The sequence below is a fragment of the Cantharellus anzutake genome (genome assembly GCF_015039405.1).
Source record: "Cantharellus anzutake strain C23 chromosome Unknown EI90scaffold_32, whole genome shotgun sequence".
Taxonomy (NCBI): domain Eukaryota; kingdom Fungi; phylum Basidiomycota; class Agaricomycetes; order Cantharellales; family Hydnaceae; genus Cantharellus; species Cantharellus anzutake.
Window position 1 is genome coordinate 622,366 of NW_024066982.1, and position 19,039 is coordinate 641,404.

Consider the following 19,039-nt stretch of genomic DNA (forward strand, 5'->3'; position numbering starts at 1 on the left):
TCTTTCACATCTCCTTAGTCACCGACCGTTATCTGAATAGCAAGCTTTGTCATGGCCTGTGGACGTGAGGGATGTTCGATTGCCGTCATGTCCTATGGTTACATTGTGCTGGCCAGGTATGTGGGCTAAAATGCAGCGGGTGCTTTGCAAACTTCCCGATCGTGTTTGTCATTACCAGCCGGCTTTCGATGATCACTCGCTTAATGAAATAGCTGTGTCCATAGGTGACCCTCACGACTGCGATCATGTTGGAGTGGGGCGGGTATTCTCCCTGTGTGACTTCGTAGATGATGGATTAATTAGGTAGCCCGGCAATCCTTGGTCTAGATTATGTCACTAAAAGGTAGAAGAGCCAGAACGATTGTGGAGCATGCTCGATCAGTGTACAAGATGATTAGATGCAATGTCTAGATCCTATCAATAAGGATATTGTTGCCATGTGGTGAGAAGCGATGATACACCATGCCATGCCCTGGCAGTCTTGTTCTTAGTCGTCTCCAATTGTCAATGCCTCCAAATCAAGTAGGAGTAACTTGTAATCCGGGTCCCCCGCCGGCGCACCATCTGCAAGAGTTTGATCCACCCCACTCTGGAGTTTTAGCATAGCTTTGTATTCGCTAAAACTGAACTGTGGTCGTTCTCTCACAGTGTCCAGCATAGCCTAAATTTTGTGACAGTCAGGAAACGACCACCGAAAAGCGCTGGACGCACCGAAGGACCAAGGAAAAACAATGAATAGAATCTACGAGCCCTTTCGAACCCTGTGTTGACGTCCTGAGACATAGCATCGATGGAACGAAGACCCTGATGTAGTGCCACTATATTCCTCAGCATCTTCCGAACCCCTTCTGCGTTTGCTAGGCGGATGGATCGAACTTCAGCGATAAGGATGTGTTCCATAAGTGACCCCAGGCCTTCGAACACGAAACTGGTGTACACTCGTGAGTCTGATCACTCTAGCGTTCCAGAACAGCTGGCACGTACCGACGCTCGCGATCGGGTAATGTGGCAACAAGACAGTTGTCATATGCAGTTATTTCCTCGTTCAACTCATCAATGAATGGGTCAGGTTCCGACGCTTCTTGGTCAATTTGATAGGATGACTGGCAGACTGTCAGATTATTGATTACAGGGTTAGGACATCACATACTCTGCGAATCCCGCTTTGCAGATGAAAATAAGTGCGACACCGTAAATCGATTCTGACTGAGTATAAAATGTGCTCTGATAATCGATCATAGATCGTCAGCAGAGCATCGAAGCGCCTGCGAAGAGCAACATGTTAGCAATTTTCAGGTGGGGGAAGGAGCTGATGCATACAAAAGCATGGCACGCGTCAATGGGAGTCGCAACTCTGTACTGTCTTGGCGTGGAGCAGACAAGTGATCGGAGAAAAGATAAGAGTCCGACGTTATTGGGGTTGACGTTGGTCTCGGAGTTTCAACCGCAGAGACAGGACTGTTGGGTTCTTCGGCAATCTGACGAAGGCGTATAAATTGTATCATGAGCCATAACTACCGGAGATCATTGATCAAGCTGATTCCGTAATTTGCGAAAGGAAACATACTAATGATTGATATAAGTTAGCCAAACTTGTTACATTTCTGATGGGACCAAGATTATCTTTTCTCTGGATGGGGGATATCTCTAGTAGAGCGCCCTCGTGAATGGTTTCTTTTGAACAGGCCTCATCCCGTGAGGCTTGTGCTCCGGCCTGCATCATCATCAGTGTTGTGCGGTCATGGTGAATTATTCAAACTCACGGTAAAAAGGACGTTTAACAATGACACCATCTCCGGTTTCTGTGCCCAGGCGGCTGGTCTTAAATATGCGGATTTATCCTGTTCGATATCTTCTCTGGATGGCTTTGTAAATAACTGCAATCGATCATTACATCGTTGATAGTACTGATCAACCACTATTAAAATTAGACGAGCGTAGTGTTCTTGGTGGAAGGGGGCATGTTGCATCATCGTGCATAATGAATTGACAAGGGCGATGAGATGCACGCTCGACTGAGTTGGTCATGATTGAGCAAGGGTGATGGTAGAGTAAACTAAGAGGACCTTACTTTGACCAGTGGGTGGGATGAAAGTGATGTCCAACCAATGTCCTCATGAAACGCGTCGAGACCGCTGAATGACTCTCGTGAGAGCGAGATGACGCGTTCTTCTAGTTGCGGCAAGTAAATATTTAGTACGAAGTCGTTGAGTATAGACTGCGCCTCAGAGAGCATGAGGGGCACTCCGGTATGTGTGAGGACGGATGAGATGGAATCAAGCCACATAAGAGTTGGTCGGAATAAAGCGGTAACATGAAATGCGTGGGGTCGAATCAGAAGGCGATGCTCGCTTGTTCCTGAGAAGCGATCATCGGCTGCAAGAGCCGAGACCGATGTTGAAGCAATCTCGGTAGAGCCTGTCACTAAACCAGGAACCATCTCTTTAAGGACTTTTGACAGTTCATCGTCGTGCTTCCGAAGAGCACGACCTGACGCCTTAAAGTCGGTGTCGGCGAACTTAAACACACTCTGTCAAAAGCGGATTAGCCAGCGTGGCTCATCAGGTAACACGCATCACCGTACTAGAGGCTTCTCGCGACCTTGGCCACTCAGCACGACATTGATTGAAGCGATCGGGTTACGGCTCGAGACGGACAGGTTATCCTCGTCTCGAAGATAGAGCTTAATCAGCTGGCTGATCTATGGCGAGGAATTAGCCGTAGCGGATTCAAGGTTCAACTTTCATTGTACCTCAGTCTGAACCGGACTCCACACGTCTGCCAAAGGAATTAATGAGCCAAACTGGATCCCCGAAGAATCTTTAAAGTCTCGTCTCTGTGCACAATGAGCCCGGGCACCATTCGAATTCAGGCGACTTACACTGCTAATGCGGTTGGAAACCTCGTAGGTCACACGGAATCCCTGAAGTACGGCATTCAGCTTGGAGAACAGTGTCCAAAAGAGATCCCTAAGAGTTTCAAGATCAGATTCCTTCGAAGTAGCTTCTAGCACGATCAACCGGAGCGACGAGGAAGCGTCATGTGCAGAGCGAGGTGTGTCAGCGAAGGTGTATGCGGCAGTTCCAACAGTAGTAGATACTGTTGGGCTGCGAAAGCGAGACAACCCGATACCACGGAGAAAGTCCGAACGCTCGTGGACCTCTTCGATAGTTTTTTCCACCAAATGGAACAATTCGGCTGGCAGACGTTGAACAACCGTATCCAGCACACTAACTAGCTTCCCAAGGACCGCAAGTGCTTCTAAAAGTGACTCAATGAAAGTGAATGAATCATATTCAGGATTCTCGTCGTCAGGAGACGTGAGTGGCTTTGACGGCAACATTGGGAGCGAATCGCTTGCTTGTGATGCCACAGCATTATAGAGGGAGGACCCGAGAGTCCTTTCACGAAGACTCGAAACTGTGAGATCACTGGGGTCTTCCAGATTCATTGGTGACTCGTTGGAAGTACGCAACGATAAATGCTTGAGGTAGCGGTCCATCCGTGGATGGTGGGAGGTTACCGGGTCGGAAACGATAGAACGCCCAATATCATCTAACTGGTCAAACTCCACGGAAGGGACTATAAAATTGTGAGGCGGCACCCATCCGAAGGTTGTCATTTATCGACTGTTTAGCACTCACAGGTGTCTTGATTGGGGGTATATGCAGACCAGCGTCTATCGCACCAGAATGCTTTTAAATATAGGTGGCTTTGTAGTTCCTCCAGTAATATGTCGCGTAAACCCTATCGCGGCCGTGTTAGTTCATGAAAACGGTTTGAAAAGTTATACCAACAGTCTCTTGAGAAGTTAAATAGCTTCTTAAGTCAGATACCGCTCCAATTTCCAGCATATCAGGCCTGTTGATCATTTTCAGACTTTTGACGAGTAAAATAGCGGCTTGAAGCAGCCTCTTTTCAGATATCAATGACTCCAAAAGATCAGGGACGGCCTTGAGCTTCTCGCTGAAAGGGTAAGATTAGACGAGAATGGGATAGGGCTGATGCTATAGCCTACATCTGATCTAGCAAGCGCATCATCTCCTCAAGGGCCTGACCCCTTGACCACAGCTGCGCGAGATCAGCTCGTTTGCTGCCCAGAGCATCGCGTGACTCGATCAGGTTAGTGCGAGCCTGTGATGTATCTTCTTGCGTTTTTGAAAGAGAAGTGAAAACATTCGCATGGTGGGGCAATGACTGAGCAAACGCCTTGTAGTGCTCTATATCTGGTTAACAGGGTCGTGAGAAAGTATCCGTTGTTATTTACTTACTGTCAATGGACCCCTTCAAAGCGCGCTCGAGAGAGAATTTTGAATCAATGAAAGATTGGAAATCGCGACCTGCGGAGGATGTATCTAAAAGAGAGAGCGCCAATGTGACAGGATTAAACTGAGAAACAATCAGCGTTACGCTGAGACTAAAAGAGGACACATTTTACATCCTCAGAGAGAATATCCTCCCATTCATCTTTGACATCGTTAAGAACAACTACATCCCCAGTCAGAATTGTACCTGCAAGCCGAGCAAAAATATTCATACCATCAATATCTCCTGTTCCTTTCCCCGCCGCTCGTCGGGTTTTCTCCTTAAGCCGGTCTCTCCTTTCCTTATCTATTCTTCTTTCTCGTTCCCTATCACTCGTGAACCCTTCCAATGTGTTTTGCCGTCTTGCGTTTCCCGCTCTCTGAAACGCTTGAATCACCGAAGCCAATGCTCTGGGTGACTGAGACTCCCCAAGTTCCTGGAGACCATTATTGTCCATCCCACCATACGGATCAGATGTGTCCGTCCCTCGACTTCCTACAGTGTCCGAACGGTTCCGCGGAGGGCGTGGCGGCCGCCCGTCTAAGCGCGCCGAAGGGCTGTCCCGCCCTCCATAAGAATACCCATTGGAAATATTGGAGATGGAACCCTCTCCTGAGCGAGGTAGCGGAGCAGATGAGGGGGGTTGCTGAGGCTGCAATCTACTAATCGGAGGTGCTTGCCGTGGCCGTCGATCTGAACGTGCAGGTCGGACAAAGGTCTGTGGTGGCGGTGAAGAAGTAGAGTCTTGGCTCTGGGTGCGACCTCGACTCCTATTTATAGCTAGCGGAGGAGTAACTGGGATAGATTGATGGATAGAATCATTTTCCTGTATGGCTGGTGAACGTGGTCGACGCGACGCTGTCGGAAACTGACTGCGAGACATCAAACCAGCAGAAGTTGTAGCGCCAAAAAAATTTATGCAGTCCTGGCGTGACGGAATCGGTAATTGGTATATGACACGCGAAGAGCTGTGGAATCGTCGTTGCGGGCTGGAATTATGTTAATTTAATCGGAGCCTGCCGTGTTCAGCCGCGTCGTGGAAACCCACCCGCAATCTCAAACCGGGCGCCACAGCTCAAACTCATCGAAGTGACCAAACGACGACGAGCAGTGCGCGCCGTTTGATGACGGCTGTGCTCTCTCCTCTTCTCAAACCAGGTATCCAAATTGTGCTAGACAAAGCGGACATGAATGATGCCCTGTGAGCAATTGTGCGCCTTGACCCTTCATAGGGCCACCGGGAATATCTTGCTAATATGGATTCAATTTTTTCGGCCATATTCTCATTTAGCGCCGACGAAGACTGGAAGACGAAATATGAGGAGGTAATGGAAACCCTTCAGGAGACTGAGCAGGAGTTGCAAGACTTTCAAGTTAGCAGCAGGGAGCTTGAAGAAGAACTTGCCAAAGAACTTGAGCTCGCTGAGAAGGCGAAAGAGGACATGCAACGCAAGTTTGACAAGGCAGAGAACGAAAAGGATGAATGGAAGGTGCGTCCCGATGGCCATGCGCTGCAGCGTCACGCCGGCCGACGTGCATCCTCCTGTAGAGCAAGTTTATGTCCCTACAGTCCACCCACACCACTACCGTCAATTCGCTCCAGCGCGAACTTGAGGCGCTTCGAGAGAGCAACCACCTCGTAAAGATTCAGCTGCGGGAGCTGGAGATGGGCAACGACGATCTAGAGCACCATGAAAGGCAAGCGTGTGTGCACCGCCATCCTTTCCGGGGCCCTGATCTGTCTATTGTTATGCTAGAGCTGTGATTTCTTCGCTCGAGGATCTGGAACAAAAATATTCCAAGCTGTTGGAGGAGAAAATCCTTTTGGAGCACGAGCTTCAAGACAAAGCTGCGTTAGAAGAGGGCATTCAACGTGTGAAGGACGAGCTTAGAGGTTAGTTTTCGATGTCTTTTCCCTCGCTATTCGCATGGCCGACGACGACTCTGAAGACGCACAAACGGAAATTTCGGTACTACAAGAGAAGCTTGAGAAGGCACCACCGATGGAAAGTCCACTATCCGACCGCCTGGGCCCTGATTTCAAATTATCAAACCCACCAATCCCTTCACCTGAGAGTCTTCTCCAGGCTCCTTTGCCCTCTGACGAACTCAGGCTCACTGATTTAGCGAATGCTCAGCCTCCTACACCTCCTGTGGAGTCTGATTTAGAATTAGAGATAATAACTGGACAATCTGCCCTCCTCAGGAAAGCCGGTTTCGTATCTCCACCTCCTGGAAAATCAAAGAATCCTTCTTCCCCTTCTGCTTCCCCCTCACGACTTCCTGGCCCTACCCAGCGACGATCACTCACGACTAGTATTTCTGCACCAAATAATGCGGGTATGACCTCTTCAATAATACGACCAACGACGCAACGCTCGGTGTCAGTCAGCACGACCACCTCCGCCCTAGCAGCTCGCTCACGCGGAATGCAAATGGTCAGCGACATGCGGTCCCGGGTGAAGACCCTTGAACAAAGAATTCAGAACCGTGTGCCACGCCTGAGAAAACTGAGCACACGTGCCTCCCCCCTCCCAGTCTCCAAGGAGCCTCGGTCATCCAGCGAGAAGGAAAAGGATGGAAGTGACCCTGGCTGGGTATTCGTGAAGGATAACCCTCGTGTGGAATCCCGTTCGTCCACTTCGTCCAAAGAGCGCGTGGCAAGCCCTCCGCCTCCGTCAGCATTCAGAGTGGGTGGGTTGGCCGGCTCGGGGCTACGTCCGCCGTCCCGAGCAGGAAACAGACCAAAATCGGTAACGCCAATGACTTCTCAACTTTATGTTGGGGACCCTGGACTTAGCCGCTCGTCTTCCTCGAATCCGAACATTCGACCGAAAAGCAATCTATCACCGTTCCCAACTAATAACAACGACGCAATGATTAGGCCTGTCACTCCCACGATGATTCCAGTCCCGGGCGGTTCTGATGCACTGAAGCGATCCGTGTACGGCCACCGTTCGTCTTTAGGCACTTTGCCCTCGTTACAGCCGCAACCTTCTGGTGCGAACGCCGCCACCATACCGGCAAATACACAATCTACCACTGTTCGGGCGAAGTCCACATCAGGATCGATGCCATCACGTCCACCTTTGCCATCTATGCTTCCTTCGCCACGAAAGAGTCCGCCTACGAGAGCTACGAATACAACAAATGTTACGGCGGGACGTTCATCAATAGAAGACCATCAAGATCCGTTGCAGCGACCCGGATCCCACCTGGGGATGAGTTCCCGGACTGCGCTTTCCAGCAGCAAAATCGGACGACCCTCTTCACTTACGACTAGTGCTACGACCGGGCGGTCATCCTCAGATACGAGACAGAGAAATTACCACCCACAATAAGCGTGTGTGAGAAACGTTTCTTGTTGGACGTTTGTGACTCTCCTCTTCAAGTTTGTGTTGTTGATATGTAACTTTTCGGTTCTTGAGACATTAAGTAAATTTCCACTCATTTTTTTCCCATTGCTGAATAGACTTGAATATTGTAATACAACAAGTGATCGACTAATTTATGTTGAAATTTATGTTGATTGATGGATTTCGTAGTTGAGCTAGGAACCGGATATGTGGCCAAATGAGGAAGTCCCCATTTGTAACCGCGCGCACTCCGATTGCCATGACAGGACAATATCAACCCAGCCTACAAAAAGCCAGGATGAGACGCACCTGTCGGGCAGCCGGCTGTCCCTTGCACTCTTCGGAGGCTGGGCCCATCTCACTTTCCTTTTCTTCCTTTTGCATCGTCCATGCTCGCTCTCAACACCGTCGTCGACGGTGGGAGATTCCACATCCTCGACATCTTAGGAAAGGGTGGCAGCGGTGTCGCTTATCTCGCTTTCGATTTGCATCGCTCAACATCTAATACTGCCAAGTACTACGCCATCAAGTGTCTTCTACGCAAAAGTGACCAGTCGGACCTCCTGCGTGAAGTCCAACTCCACAAATGCGTGTCCAAACATAAAAATATTGTGACATTGCGTCGATGTGTTCCAGAGGGTCAGTTCCAGATCCTTATCATGGACTACTGCGCAGATGGAGATCTTTTTCGGCTCATTATCCAGCAGCGTAAGTATCTATCCTCTAGCTCTGTCAGTGTCCCTAAGACCCGCAATCCCTGATTATTCCCAACCCCCCTCCTTTCACTAGACCGATATTTTGGAAACGACGAACTTATAAAAGATGTATTTCTCCAAATCATCGACGCTGTCGCCTATTGTCATTCCCGAGGCATCTATCATCGCGATCTCAAGCCAGAGAATATCCTCTGTAGCCATGATGGAACCAAAGTGTACCTGACTGATTTTGGCCTCGCAACTCAGGAGCCCATTAGTCATGACGTGGGCATTGGAAGTGGATATTATATGAGTCCCGGTAAGTAAATTTCATTGCTTGCCATAGCAATGAGCTAACGGTTCGGATCAACACCAATAACAACTCATGCTTCCCATCCTGACGGTGTCACCCTTATACCTGGTGTGGCTCGCATCTCTACGGGGCTGCCGGGTTGCACTCTTCTGCTTTCTTCGTCAACAATCAGAATGCAACGCCGGTCCGAAATATGACTCAGCGATGAACGACGTTTGGTCACTGGGAGTAATCCTCATGAATCTTTGTTACGGTCGCAACCCTTGGGCGCGCGCGGATCTCTTAGATGAGACCTTCCGTGCATTTCTCAGTGATCCGAACTACCTCGCGTCTATTCTTCCTATCCCTCCTGCAGTGAACAGCATCCTAAAAGGCCTATTTGCTCTGAATCCAGGATGTCGAATGACTTTAGATCAGCTGCGCACTGCAATCCTGAAAGTGGATCACTTTATCATGAGTCCCGATGAGCTAAGGCTCGCGAAGCCTGAGGCTAGGAGGGTTGCCGCAACGATACAGGAATTAATTTCTGCACGAACGTTGAATCGTCGAGAGACTGCCTCTCGAGATGTAGAAGCTCCCAACACTGCTCCCGTTCAAACATCTCATGCCTCTATTGATGCGGTCGTCACACTTTCGGAAAGCATAGTTACACGGCGTGCTCTCAAACCCGTGGTTCCTATCGTTGTCGCACGCCCATCTACCTCTCCAACATCGCGGGCCACCGATGATTCCTCGTCTTCCCTGAGCTCCAATCCTGAAACCCCCCACCTTCCACTCCAAACTCAAATGTATCGCGTCCCCCTTTTCGCTTGGGTGCACTTTGGACCAAATCGTCGTCTGCCCTCAACCGTATCAAAGTACCTCTGGACTCATCCCGCTTGTCACCCCTCAAAAACAGCGCCAACCTCACCGCATCCGTTCCTCGGCCGAAGGAACAACATCCGCCCTCGTCGCCCTATTCGAGCCAGCACTCCAGGAGCAGAAAAGGCGGTATCGCAGCCCTTACTTTAAATCCCCTCCGATCATCACGCTCACAGCAAACACTTCGGCGGGAGCACACCCCTTGGGTTAGAGAAAGAACTCCTTCTCTTCCTGGAAGTGTGCATACTGGAATATCAATTGATCCGGATACCTTCACATTGATGCCCAATACCCCATCCATTATGTCTTCTGCTGAGCTCGCTACTCGTACTCATGGTCATCCTTTATCTTACCAAAATAACCCCACCGCGGCTGCTACACCCTCCTTTGGCTCCAAAAATAATCTCTGCAGCTACGGCAGTACTATCATCTCGGACGAAGGGCGGCTCATCTCGCCGAGAGTGCGAACAATGGAGCAGGCGAATGGAGCAAGCTTGCACTCGCTGAATGTCTATCTCCATGAACTTGAGCCAAGCGCCGGGTCGTTTGTATTGTATGACAGAGATGGGGAAGCTGTTGAGAGCTTCGAAGCGCTCGAGTCCAGCTCGCCAGGGACCGTAACTTGGAAGACAGCTCGGATTCATGCTGAGCAATTGATCGCTCAGGGGGACACCATGAGGGAGCGGGAGAATGACCCGAAGCCGAGATTGGTGTTTCCGAGCGGAACCGGGGCCGATGGTGGTTATTTATCTGCGAGGAGATTAGTGCCAGCCGCAAGGTTTGCTTGGTTTCATAAGGATCGCCCAGTGGCTTGATATTTTGTTTTGCTTGATGCACACGTACTCGCATCATGATTCGTCCCATCATCGGTAGCCTTTGCAAGCCACACAAAAAGTGCCTGTTTTCGTTTCTTATTTTTTTTATCGGATGCACTTGATTCCTTTCCTTCACATCTTTCCCACATTGTTTTTGGGTATGCGATATTCACCCATCATTCGTTCTTATATGTAATTCAGCGACGAACATGATGATGGTGTATTATTATAGTTGCAGTTGCTCCTTATTTTTTGTTAATATGTACTTGTTTCAGAGTGATAACGCCATGAGTGGAATGTTAACCACGGGCGATTGTCATGTCGGATGGATCCGGCAACTTGGAAAATTCACCGCGCTTCTCCCCTTCACGGTTCGGGTTCGTACTGTCATTGACCATCCTAAGCCTTTGAAATAGTTTGTTGTTGGGTCTTCCACGGTTTGCATCGTCCCGATAGCTTCTGCTGTGCTTCCCCAACGCTGTTGGACTCTTGTGGTTAGTCAAATACATTCGCACCCGTCATATCCCGACTGGAACCTTCAGCAGTCATGTACCGACTCTCAAGCGTAAGCCGCTCCTGCTACCTGTGGCCACCATCAGTGCTCATGCTTACATCCTGGCCCCCTACTCTTGCGTCGATGGCGGCCGATTACCCGGACATTCTTTCCCACCATTCATGTCCCGTTCAAATCCGATGGGGTACTTGTCAATACTCGCGCCATCCTGCATCTACCGATCCTACCATCTCATTTGTGTTACAAACTCTTGAATACCCGAACAATCCTGTCTCCTTATATCTGTTCGCTTCGTCCAACTCCGCAATTTTCCCATTCTTGGTCTTGAGACTTTCCTAGCGCAAGGCAGTTTTTTTTCGAAAGGCTCGCCACTTACCACCATCTCAGCGAGCCTTCTCGCGCGCGATTCGGCTGATGGTGAGTTCACACTCTACGAATCACACAATAGCGTTTGGGTTTTCGTTCTTTTCGGCTTTCGCCTATTCCTGTCCGCCTGATCCCACAAGGCAGACGTTGCATCCATCTGGATAATATGACTTGGATATGCGATCAATCGTTCATTTCGCCAAGGCTCAGCTTTACCCGTGACCCGAAAAGTCTTTGCCATGCGAACGAAGCACTCATTCAGGATTTTGGACACCAGTTTGAACACTGTCATGGGCTCCTCAGATTCGGGGAGTGTGCCAAGAGACATTGGGGGAAACTTCTACTGTTCATGTATTCGAGCTTAATAAAAGGGTGCAGCACCAGATTTCTTGGTCTCCTGGTCACTCCGCATCTTCACATGACCTTCATTACCTCTGCCTTGGGTTTAATCCCATCAAACCCCTGCCATCATTATTACTGAATGTCTGACAAACGTTGATTCTTATTTTTCTTCTTTTTAAGTCGGAATTCCGAATCGAACGTGATACTTTTGGGGAGCTCAATGTTCCTGCCAGACGATATTGGGGCGCCCAAACCCAGCGGTAAGTGGAACATCGTCACCTTCGCAATTGATTGCTAACCGAGGGCTCAAATCAACCAACTCACTGAACCCTTGAAATACGTATTTGATTCTCCCCGCATCACGCAACACCTTATCACTAGCTCGCTGCAGAACTTTGACATCGGTGGAGAGACTGAACGATTACCTCCTCCGCTGATCAAAGCGTTCGGCGTTTTAAAGAAAGCAGCGGCCCGAGTGAACATCACATATGGCCTTGACCCTAGAGTTGGAGCTGCCATTGATCAAGCTGCGGATGATGTGAGTTTGTTTCGCCTTACATGATCTGTTTAGCGTTGAATTATTTGATAGGTTATCTCGGGGAAACTCATAGACGAGTTCCCACTTGTTGTATTCCAGACGGGGAGTGGAACACAGAGTAATATGAACGTAAATGAGGTTATCTCGAACAGAGCTATTGAGATTCTCGGCGGCGAGCTGGGATCCAAAAAACCCGTTCATCCCAATGACCATGTTAATATGAGCCAGAGCAGCAATGATACGTGAGTTCTCTCCGCTGATATTCTTCTCTGGATTATCTCATTTTTCAATATAACATGCAATCAGGTTCCCCACTGCCATGCACGTCGCGGCCGTGACTGAGATTGAAAAAAATCTTATTCCAGCCATTGGTGAACTTCGTGATGCTCTCGATGCCAAATCAAGAGGGTTCGAGCATATCATCAAAATTGGTCGCACTCATTTACAGGACGCGACGCCCTTGACACTCGGTCAAGAGTTCAGCGGATATGTACAGCAGTTATCGAATGGCATCGAGCGTATTCGTGGTACTCTTCCAAGACTCAGGAAGCTTGCACAAGGTGGAACCGCGGTTGGAACGGTAGGTCTCATGCCTAAACCCAAGTACCGCGAGATCGACCCCATATCTATAACGGCAGGGCCTGAATACTAAAGCTGGATTCGATACCAAGGTTGCTGCTGAGATCTCGAGAATTACTGGCCTCCAATTCGAGACGGCTCCGAACAAGGTGAATCTATCCCTTAAGCTGAATGCGTGGACTCTGAGATAACCGTATACATCAAGTTCGAAGCCCTGGCATCTCATGACGCCCTTGTTGAAGCCCATGGGGCTCTCAATGTTGTTGCTGTTTCGCTCATGAAGATTACAAACGATATTCGCTACCTTGGCTCAGGTCCACGCTGCGGTCTCGGCGAATTAGCGCTTCCTGAAAACGAACCCGGCTCGTCCATCATGCCGGGCAAGGTTAACCCTACACAATGCGAGGCTATGACGATGGTTGCGGCTCAGGTCATGGGAAACAACACTACTGTCTCCATTGCTGGTAGTAACGGCCAATTCGAGGTCAGCCCCGCGGCCACAGATAGACTTCGTATGGAAGCACTAATTTCTTTGCAGCTAAACGTTTTTAAACCCGTGATCATCAAGAATGTCCTGCAATCCATCCGCCTGTTGTCTGATGGTACAGTATCGTCCTTCATGTTTCTTGTGACAAATGCTAACGGGCGGATTCCGCTAAGCCTCTCGTTCATTTACGAAGAATTGTGTTGTCGGAATCAAAGCTAACGAGAAGCGAATTAATCAACTATTGAATGAATCGCTCATGCTCGCCACAGTCCTCAACAGCCACCTAGGTTACGACAGTGCGTAACACCGCTCCATATTCCACTCTTGAGGTCGTTAATCGTATCATTTCTCTCGGACAAGATGTTGCCAAGTGTGCAAAGAAAGCCCACAAGGAGGGAACGACACTGAAGGAGGCTACTGTTTCCCTCGGTTTTTTGACACCACAGGAATTTGACGCCAAAGTCCGACCGGAGTTCATGCTGCATCCTGATCCCGCTCCCCAGTGACGGTCCTCATACCAGTGTCGCCTCCATCCCATCGTACTTTGCTTTGCTTCGATTTGGAGGGCTGTATAACCATGGGATTGATATGATCTAATGTAACATATGTACGTCGAAGATTCAATCGTGATCTAGGCCTCTGCCAGGAAGGGACAATCATTCAGGACATTAGCACCGATCCTGCGTAGAACTCGGATAGGCGAGAGTTGCCGAGTTTGAAACAACGCGAAGTAGAAAGATGAACTGACTAAATACAATCATCATCATTGGCTTCCCCCACCTCGATCGGCCACCCGCGTATCTATGTTCTGGGCTTTTCAACTATAATTGCACTGTCAATGCGAATGCCCCATACGACGATCAGGAACACTGATGGTTGTGCGAACGTTCTATGATTTTGATTCCTAGGGGCTCGGCAGTACAACTCGGACAAGTCCATTTCATACCTTCCCAGACGGCGTGGCCGGCCATCATGCGGGAATGGCAAATCCATCCGCACACCAGACTCCAGCTGAGTGCCGCTCACCCACACCAGCCCTCAGATTTTCATGTGCTGCGATTCCGACACAGTGTTGCAGCAAATGGATTCGAAGATCACGATAGTGTGCCTCATGGCCAGAATCCTAATAGTAAACCATCACAACTTACCGGCCGCATCTACTTATGTTTCCTTAGTGACCATTCACCGAGGCTCCCAATCACATATTCGGTTCGGGGAAAATCCGCGGTATATGATGGGTGAAATGTGTTGCATAAATAAACCCAACAAATAGATGGGTTGGAATGATGAATAAACCCTAGAATTTGGGGGTGGCGGCCCAGCGCAAATTCCATTGAACGGCCAACAACTAATGGGAGTCGATGACAGCTTGCGAAGTCATTGTATCATTACAGTGACCTGGTAACGTTGATAGGACAGTTTGAGCGCGCCAATGGCGTACCATTGCCCTGCCGCGGCGGCCACGGTGACACGGCGGCTGTTAGCCTAGTGGTCGCGAACATTACAAGTCATTGTGGTCCACACTACAGGCCGTACGGCCGTTGTCGACTCTGAGGGTCTGAGGGGTGAGACGTTAGATTTTTACCAAGAACACCGGACAGCCTCAAATTTACATAACTCAAGCAAATAACTGGGCGGAGAGTAGACCGCACAACTCCATTGCCGGGCGAACCAGCCCAGCCATTCGAATGCCTCGAGATTATATATGCCGTTTCATGGTCAAGGAGCGCATCACTTCGTGGACACCGCCTCGATGCCATCACCAGACCATTTATTGTGACGGCGACATAATCCGATCGGCGATGAAGTGTTGGCTCCCGCTGCAGTAGTCTAGGCGAATAACAGCGGATTTATACCAGGTTACTTTTGTTATGAGGGTTTCCCTCAAACAAACGTGAGACGTCCATTTCTCACGGGTGGCAAGTGAATAAATTGGACTTTGGGTCGACCTTCACCACAGTGCAGTGGGTTTCTGTCACCACGTTTTCTCGAAGTAACCCAAGGGGCCTTTCAAGGCAACGATCCCAATGTTTACTTGTGAAGGGGTATTAATTCCTAATTAATTCTGTCGTGGTTGCTCCATATGCCACAAAAGACTTTGATTCTTCGTTGGCGATGAACTAGCATGCCAATGCTGATCGCGTCGACTTTAAATAGTGGATGTGAGAACGAAAAATGCCTCAGTTTCCTCCGCTTCCGAGATGAGTGCGGCCTAAACAACTGTGCAACAGCCTACATATTACGCCACCTGCATATTCCTAGCTCCTAGGAGAGCACATATAGATGGGCAGAAAACGCTCGCGAATCAGCTTCACTGGTGGCTGCATCACACCTTTCTCGGACAAAAATCCCTGGGCTCGAGAATTGATGTGAACATGATTAATTTATGATTTATGATCAAAGGCTCGCAGCAGCAGCGTGTACTGCCTCCAGCTGAATGATTATGCGATTATATGTTACCGAACCGTGATCCGCCCTTTCGCAAGCAACCTCCCCACAAACCCATTGTGGGCACCGCTTCTCGGCACACCAGAGGAACCTTCACGAGCCCAAGGCCGAGGCCAAGTACCTGCAAGCGTACCGCCCTCTTTGTCCTTGGTGATACTTGAATTCGTAGAGCTGACGTCTCGGTAGTAACTGTTGCCGAGGTTGTCCAGATATTTGAAGGATTCGGTTGTGGTGCCGTTGGCGATAACTACGTCGTTGGTTTTGAGCCATGTGCCGGCTGAAAAAAAGGGTAGAAGTAGCAGGTAAGTCCAGTGCGTGCGTCATACGAACGGGCACTGAGGGAACAACGCACATCCGTATTGACGTGTGGTGATCTGGCTCCCATCGATGAAGGGGCTAGGAAGCTCGTTACGATCATACGAGTGATCCACGCTAGCATACCCTAGAAAAGCCAACCGCGTCTTAATGGTGAACGAACTAAGGGGCGATGATATGACAGTAACCTACATCCGGTGGTATTTCCGAAGCTAATATCGTAATAGATAACATCAAGAGGATAAGCGAACTTGTCCAACACGGCTGGAACGCCATTGTGCATCGAGAGTGAATGACCGAAAGCGGTTTGATGAAGGATCTAATCGAAAAGGGGCATCAGAACTACATGCTCCCTCGTATAATTTGGACCTACCTGGTAACTGCCATTCTGAGTGAACGATTGGAAATTTTTGTATGACAAGTCTTGAGACCACTTCACAAGTGTTGTCTTTCCGCTTCCGGTCGTAATTTCACTTACAATATTGAGTTTATGGATAGCGGTGACAGTTATATTCACATCGTTATAGCCATTTTGCGGTGTGACGGTTCCAGAGGTATCAGTAGACGCGTAAAATGGAGCGGAATAATGTAGAATTTTCCCCTTAGTGGGCTTTAACGTAGAGTCTTGGATGATTTGGATGTTGCCTGAGATGAGTGCATCATTGAGGGATGAATAACATTTGGGGACTAGACAATTGGTTCACAAAAGAACGTACCAGATAAATACCAGTTACCAAGGATGTTGTGTTTCGTTTCGGCAGAAGCAACGTCGAGAGTGATGATGTGTTCCTTTCCGTCCGCAATTACGGGGATAAACGGAGTCAGGTCTACCTTGTATGTCGGCTGATCAAGCGATCCATACGCAGAGATGGGTCTGGGTTCATAGCATGACACAAATGCTCAGACACGCGGACAACTCTGCGACGCAAACAGGCGCACATACCTCCACAAACTAGGTAGGATTCCGCCTGTGAAGATGACAGGATACGGGAATGCCACCCCTGCTAACTGCCCATCAACGAGAACCCTGACTTCCCGGAAGGGTCCAGTTTGATACGTAGTGTTGGGAGGAATGTACCCGAAGTATTCATCAGCAGCATTCAAGTACTTTTGAGATTGCGGATCAGAGTGATGCATGACGGATCGAATAAGGATGCTATGGTTTACCCAGAACTCTTCTTGTGCATTTCCCGAGGCGTAGATTTCAGCATAGGCTTCAGCGATATTCGTAGGGAAAAAGACGGTCATCTGGCCGAAACCATATTAGGTCGAGAATGAACACGCATAATACCCCTCTTCTCACGTTATAAGATGGAGGGACTGAGAAGTAGTTTGGTTGGTCGGGTGACAAGTTTGACAATGGGATGATAAGGTCCGACGACCTCGCCGCAGGGTAGGAATGAGTGGCCTCGTGGAACGTTGCACTGAGAGTGACTGGGAGAAAAAAAAAAAAAGTATTGAACAGGGGCCGGTGACCCTGAAAATCGTGTGCTCAAACCGTCATATTCGCCAGTGAGTCTTAGCTTTGGATCAATAATGTTATTAAGGTCTAGAATCATGCGTCCAGGTTGGGCAAAGAGAGGCATATAGCGAGAAACGTCTTTAAGAACGGTCCAAATAATACCAGTCTTCGTCGGCTCAGCAGTAGACGTGCGCCAGACTGTGCACACGATATTAGAGGATTGAGAGGAAAGTCGCGCGCGTTCTCACTTTCCACTTGGCTGAATGTGACGGCAGCCAGTCTATCATATTGGGTCTGGATCAAGTTGAGCAAGAAATCCGAAACCTGAGCTTGTTGAACGTACACCATTCGATGTTCCAGTCAAGTTCATTGAGATACCAGCCCATTTCCCTACTGGACCGCAATTGGATGGAGGCTAGAAAAGGGGGGTTTGTCGAATGTCAATACGAGCGAATCAGGGACACGGGAGGAGACTGACGATGTAGTCAATTATGGCAGCTGGGAGGCAAGAGCAAAGAAACGCGAGGAGAACGCATCAGGTCATGGTGGTGCCATTGGGGAGTGATTAGTTGACTTGCGTTGGTAATACGAGTTCCCGAACAGGTGATGTGTGAGAACAACAGTACATTTCACATCATACGGCAACGCAGGAGGTTGTTGAACTTGGAAATTCACCAATGGTGGAACAGACGCATTAGCCGCCCTCGCCAGGATGCCTTCGCCGGACCCATGAAGGGGGAATGAACCAAAACGCAGGACGTTGTGAAATATGGGTTTGAAGACCATTTGAAAACGCGCTTCGAGGGCAGAAAGTAAAACCAAGGGAGGGAAAAATTGCGGTGGGCGTATTTTATACGACTGGCGCCAATATCGATTGCCTGTGATGAGAAAGAAGCAAGACAAATTATTGAGACCGCGGGGTACTGGTGAAAGCACGCGTTTCTGAAAAAGATTGGGCACAAACCACAATGATGACGTGAAATAGGATCGAGTAATCACAACTCCCTAGTCGTCAGTGAACGTTGGTATTAGAAAGACCGAGCTGCAGGATGCAGAACAGCGGTAGATATAATAATAAAATGAGTGTACACGTTCAGGGCGGCCCATGTGGTTCAGTTGGAAGAACGTCCGAGCTTTCAAGTTTCTCACGGTTGACAACCATGCAGGGCAAGAGTTGTTATGACTTTACTGTCGCCTTCAAACGGATTTATTGCTCGAGTCAGCTGGGCAGTTAAGCCTCCATTGGAGGGTTCAACCTTACGTGCTCCGAGCAGGGTCCCGGGTTTCTATATTCTTTACAATTCACCAGATGTAGTTCCTGCTGTATTCATCGAGAGAAGCTTCGGCATGGAACTGCAATATTGCAATCAAACAGGTACTGTCATGGCTGATTATGAGACCTTCCGAAACCATCTTCAGTACTATGGATGGGCCTGGCTGGTTCAGTGCTGACAGAAAGAGGGAATTGAATACATATTCAAGCATAGAAATCCGGACCCGATCAATACAATGCGTGTCAAAGGGAGGTATATTACAACTTATGTAATTATTCTAAGGACGCTATCTGGGAAATCCGCTAGTGGTCGCCAACAAGTCCAAAATTTACTACGTGGACAAGTTTTCATTGTGCAATAATGAAGAAT

At 48.9% G+C, this 19,039-nt stretch overlaps 6 protein-coding genes across 6 annotated transcripts; 4 read left to right on the top strand and 2 right to left on the bottom strand.

Annotated features, from left to right (window-relative positions):
* Window positions 1-487: 487 nt before the first annotated feature.
* On the bottom strand, window positions 488-4,762 carry EI90DRAFT_2924633 (Sec8 exocyst complex component-specific domain-containing protein; the record flags this gene model as incomplete). The annotated part of the gene is made up of 17 exons (XM_039054869.1): window positions 488-661; window positions 712-928; window positions 985-1,103; window positions 1,151-1,265; window positions 1,321-1,514; window positions 1,568-1,714; window positions 1,764-2,015; window positions 2,072-2,530; window positions 2,585-2,701; window positions 2,753-2,836; window positions 2,882-3,582; window positions 3,645-3,747; window positions 3,798-3,966; window positions 4,019-4,220; window positions 4,272-4,389; window positions 4,439-4,488; window positions 4,540-4,762. The coding sequence occupies 17 exons, from the start codon at window positions 4,760-4,762 to the stop codon at window positions 488-490; spliced, it is 3,444 nt and encodes a 1,147-aa protein (XP_038914696.1).
* Window positions 4,763-5,480: 718 nt separating this feature from the next.
* EI90DRAFT_3063301 (uncharacterized protein) lies at window positions 5,481-7,733 on the top strand. The gene is made up of 5 exons (XM_039060721.1): window positions 5,481-5,506; window positions 5,597-5,795; window positions 5,855-6,003; window positions 6,063-6,199; window positions 6,256-7,733. The coding sequence occupies exons 1-5, from the start codon at window positions 5,493-5,495 to the stop codon at window positions 7,644-7,646; spliced, it is 1,890 nt and encodes a 629-aa protein (XP_038914697.1). The 5' UTR covers window positions 5,481-5,492; the 3' UTR covers window positions 7,647-7,733.
* Window positions 7,734-8,050: 317 nt separating this feature from the next.
* Window positions 8,051-9,128, top strand: EI90DRAFT_2924393 (kinase-like domain-containing protein; the record flags this gene model as incomplete). Its single annotated transcript, XM_039054859.1, has 3 exons — window positions 8,051-8,369; window positions 8,451-8,675; window positions 8,842-9,128. Coding segments are annotated over 3 exons (831 nt in total), but the record flags the coding sequence as incomplete, so codon positions are not given.
* Window positions 9,129-10,693: 1,565 nt separating this feature from the next.
* On the top strand, window positions 10,694-11,295 carry EI90DRAFT_1453311 (uncharacterized protein). Its single transcript, XM_039051800.1, has 2 exons — window positions 10,694-10,782; window positions 10,845-11,295. Exon 2 carries the CDS (start codon window positions 10,893-10,895, stop codon window positions 11,196-11,198), a length of 306 nt encoding a protein of 101 aa, XP_038914699.1. The 5' UTR covers window positions 10,694-10,782; window positions 10,845-10,892; the 3' UTR covers window positions 11,199-11,295.
* A 169-nt stretch (window positions 11,296-11,464) lies between these two features.
* On the top strand, window positions 11,465-13,677 carry EI90DRAFT_3146041 (fumarate hydratase; the record flags this gene model as incomplete). Its single annotated transcript, XM_039065367.1, has 10 exons — window positions 11,465-11,539; window positions 11,748-11,827; window positions 11,949-12,105; window positions 12,157-12,347; window positions 12,412-12,685; window positions 12,744-12,833; window positions 12,890-13,168; window positions 13,223-13,286; window positions 13,345-13,467; window positions 13,532-13,677. The coding sequence occupies 10 exons, from the start codon at window positions 11,465-11,467 to the stop codon at window positions 13,675-13,677; spliced, it is 1,479 nt and encodes a 492-aa protein (XP_038914700.1).
* Window positions 13,678-15,521: 1,844 nt separating this feature from the next.
* Window positions 15,522-18,518, bottom strand: EI90DRAFT_3281223 (peptide N-acetyl-beta-D-glucosaminyl asparaginase amidase A-domain-containing protein). Its single transcript, XM_039066807.1, has 14 exons — window positions 18,361-18,518; window positions 17,975-18,274; window positions 17,875-17,894; window positions 17,740-17,811; window positions 17,645-17,690; window positions 17,433-17,594; window positions 17,238-17,368; window positions 17,102-17,182; window positions 16,878-17,041; window positions 16,651-16,808; window positions 16,308-16,579; window positions 16,127-16,253; window positions 15,972-16,061; window positions 15,522-15,896 (listed from the first exon to the last, which is right to left on the bottom strand). The coding sequence occupies exons 2-14, from the start codon at window positions 18,180-18,182 to the stop codon at window positions 15,628-15,630; spliced, it is 1,800 nt and encodes a 599-aa protein (XP_038914701.1). The 5' UTR covers window positions 18,183-18,274; window positions 18,361-18,518; the 3' UTR covers window positions 15,522-15,627.
* Between the last annotated feature and the right edge of the window lie 521 nt (window positions 18,519-19,039).

What these genes read in the sequence shown, in the direction of transcription:
- EI90DRAFT_3063301 (XM_039060721.1), top strand. An exon ending in ACGAAAAGGATGAATGGAAG is followed by an intron (nt 5,796 to 5,854) that starts GTGCGTCCCGAT and finishes ATCCTCCTGTAG; the next exon opens with AGCAAGTTTATGTCCCTACA. An exon ending in TGTGAAGGACGAGCTTAGAG is followed by an intron (nt 6,200 to 6,255) that starts GTTAGTTTTCGA and finishes ACGACTCTGAAG; the next exon opens with ACGCACAAACGGAAATTTCG.
- EI90DRAFT_1453311 (XM_039051800.1), top strand. Translation starts at nt 10,893, where the DNA reads ATGTACCGACTCTCAAGCGTAAGCCGCTCCTGCTACCTGTGGCCACCA.
- EI90DRAFT_3281223 (XM_039066807.1), bottom strand. Translation starts at nt 18,182, where the DNA reads ATGGTCTTCAAACCCATATTTCACAACGTCCTGCGTTTTGGTTCATTC. An exon ending in TGACTGGAACATCGAATGGT is followed by an intron (nt 17,691 to 17,739) that starts GTACGTTCAACA and finishes AACTTGATCCAG; the next exon opens with ACCCAATATGATAGACTGGC. An exon ending in ACTCACTGGCGAATATGACG is followed by an intron (nt 17,369 to 17,432) that starts GTTTGAGCACAC and finishes TTTTTCTCCCAG; the next exon opens with TCACTCTCAGTGCAACGTTC.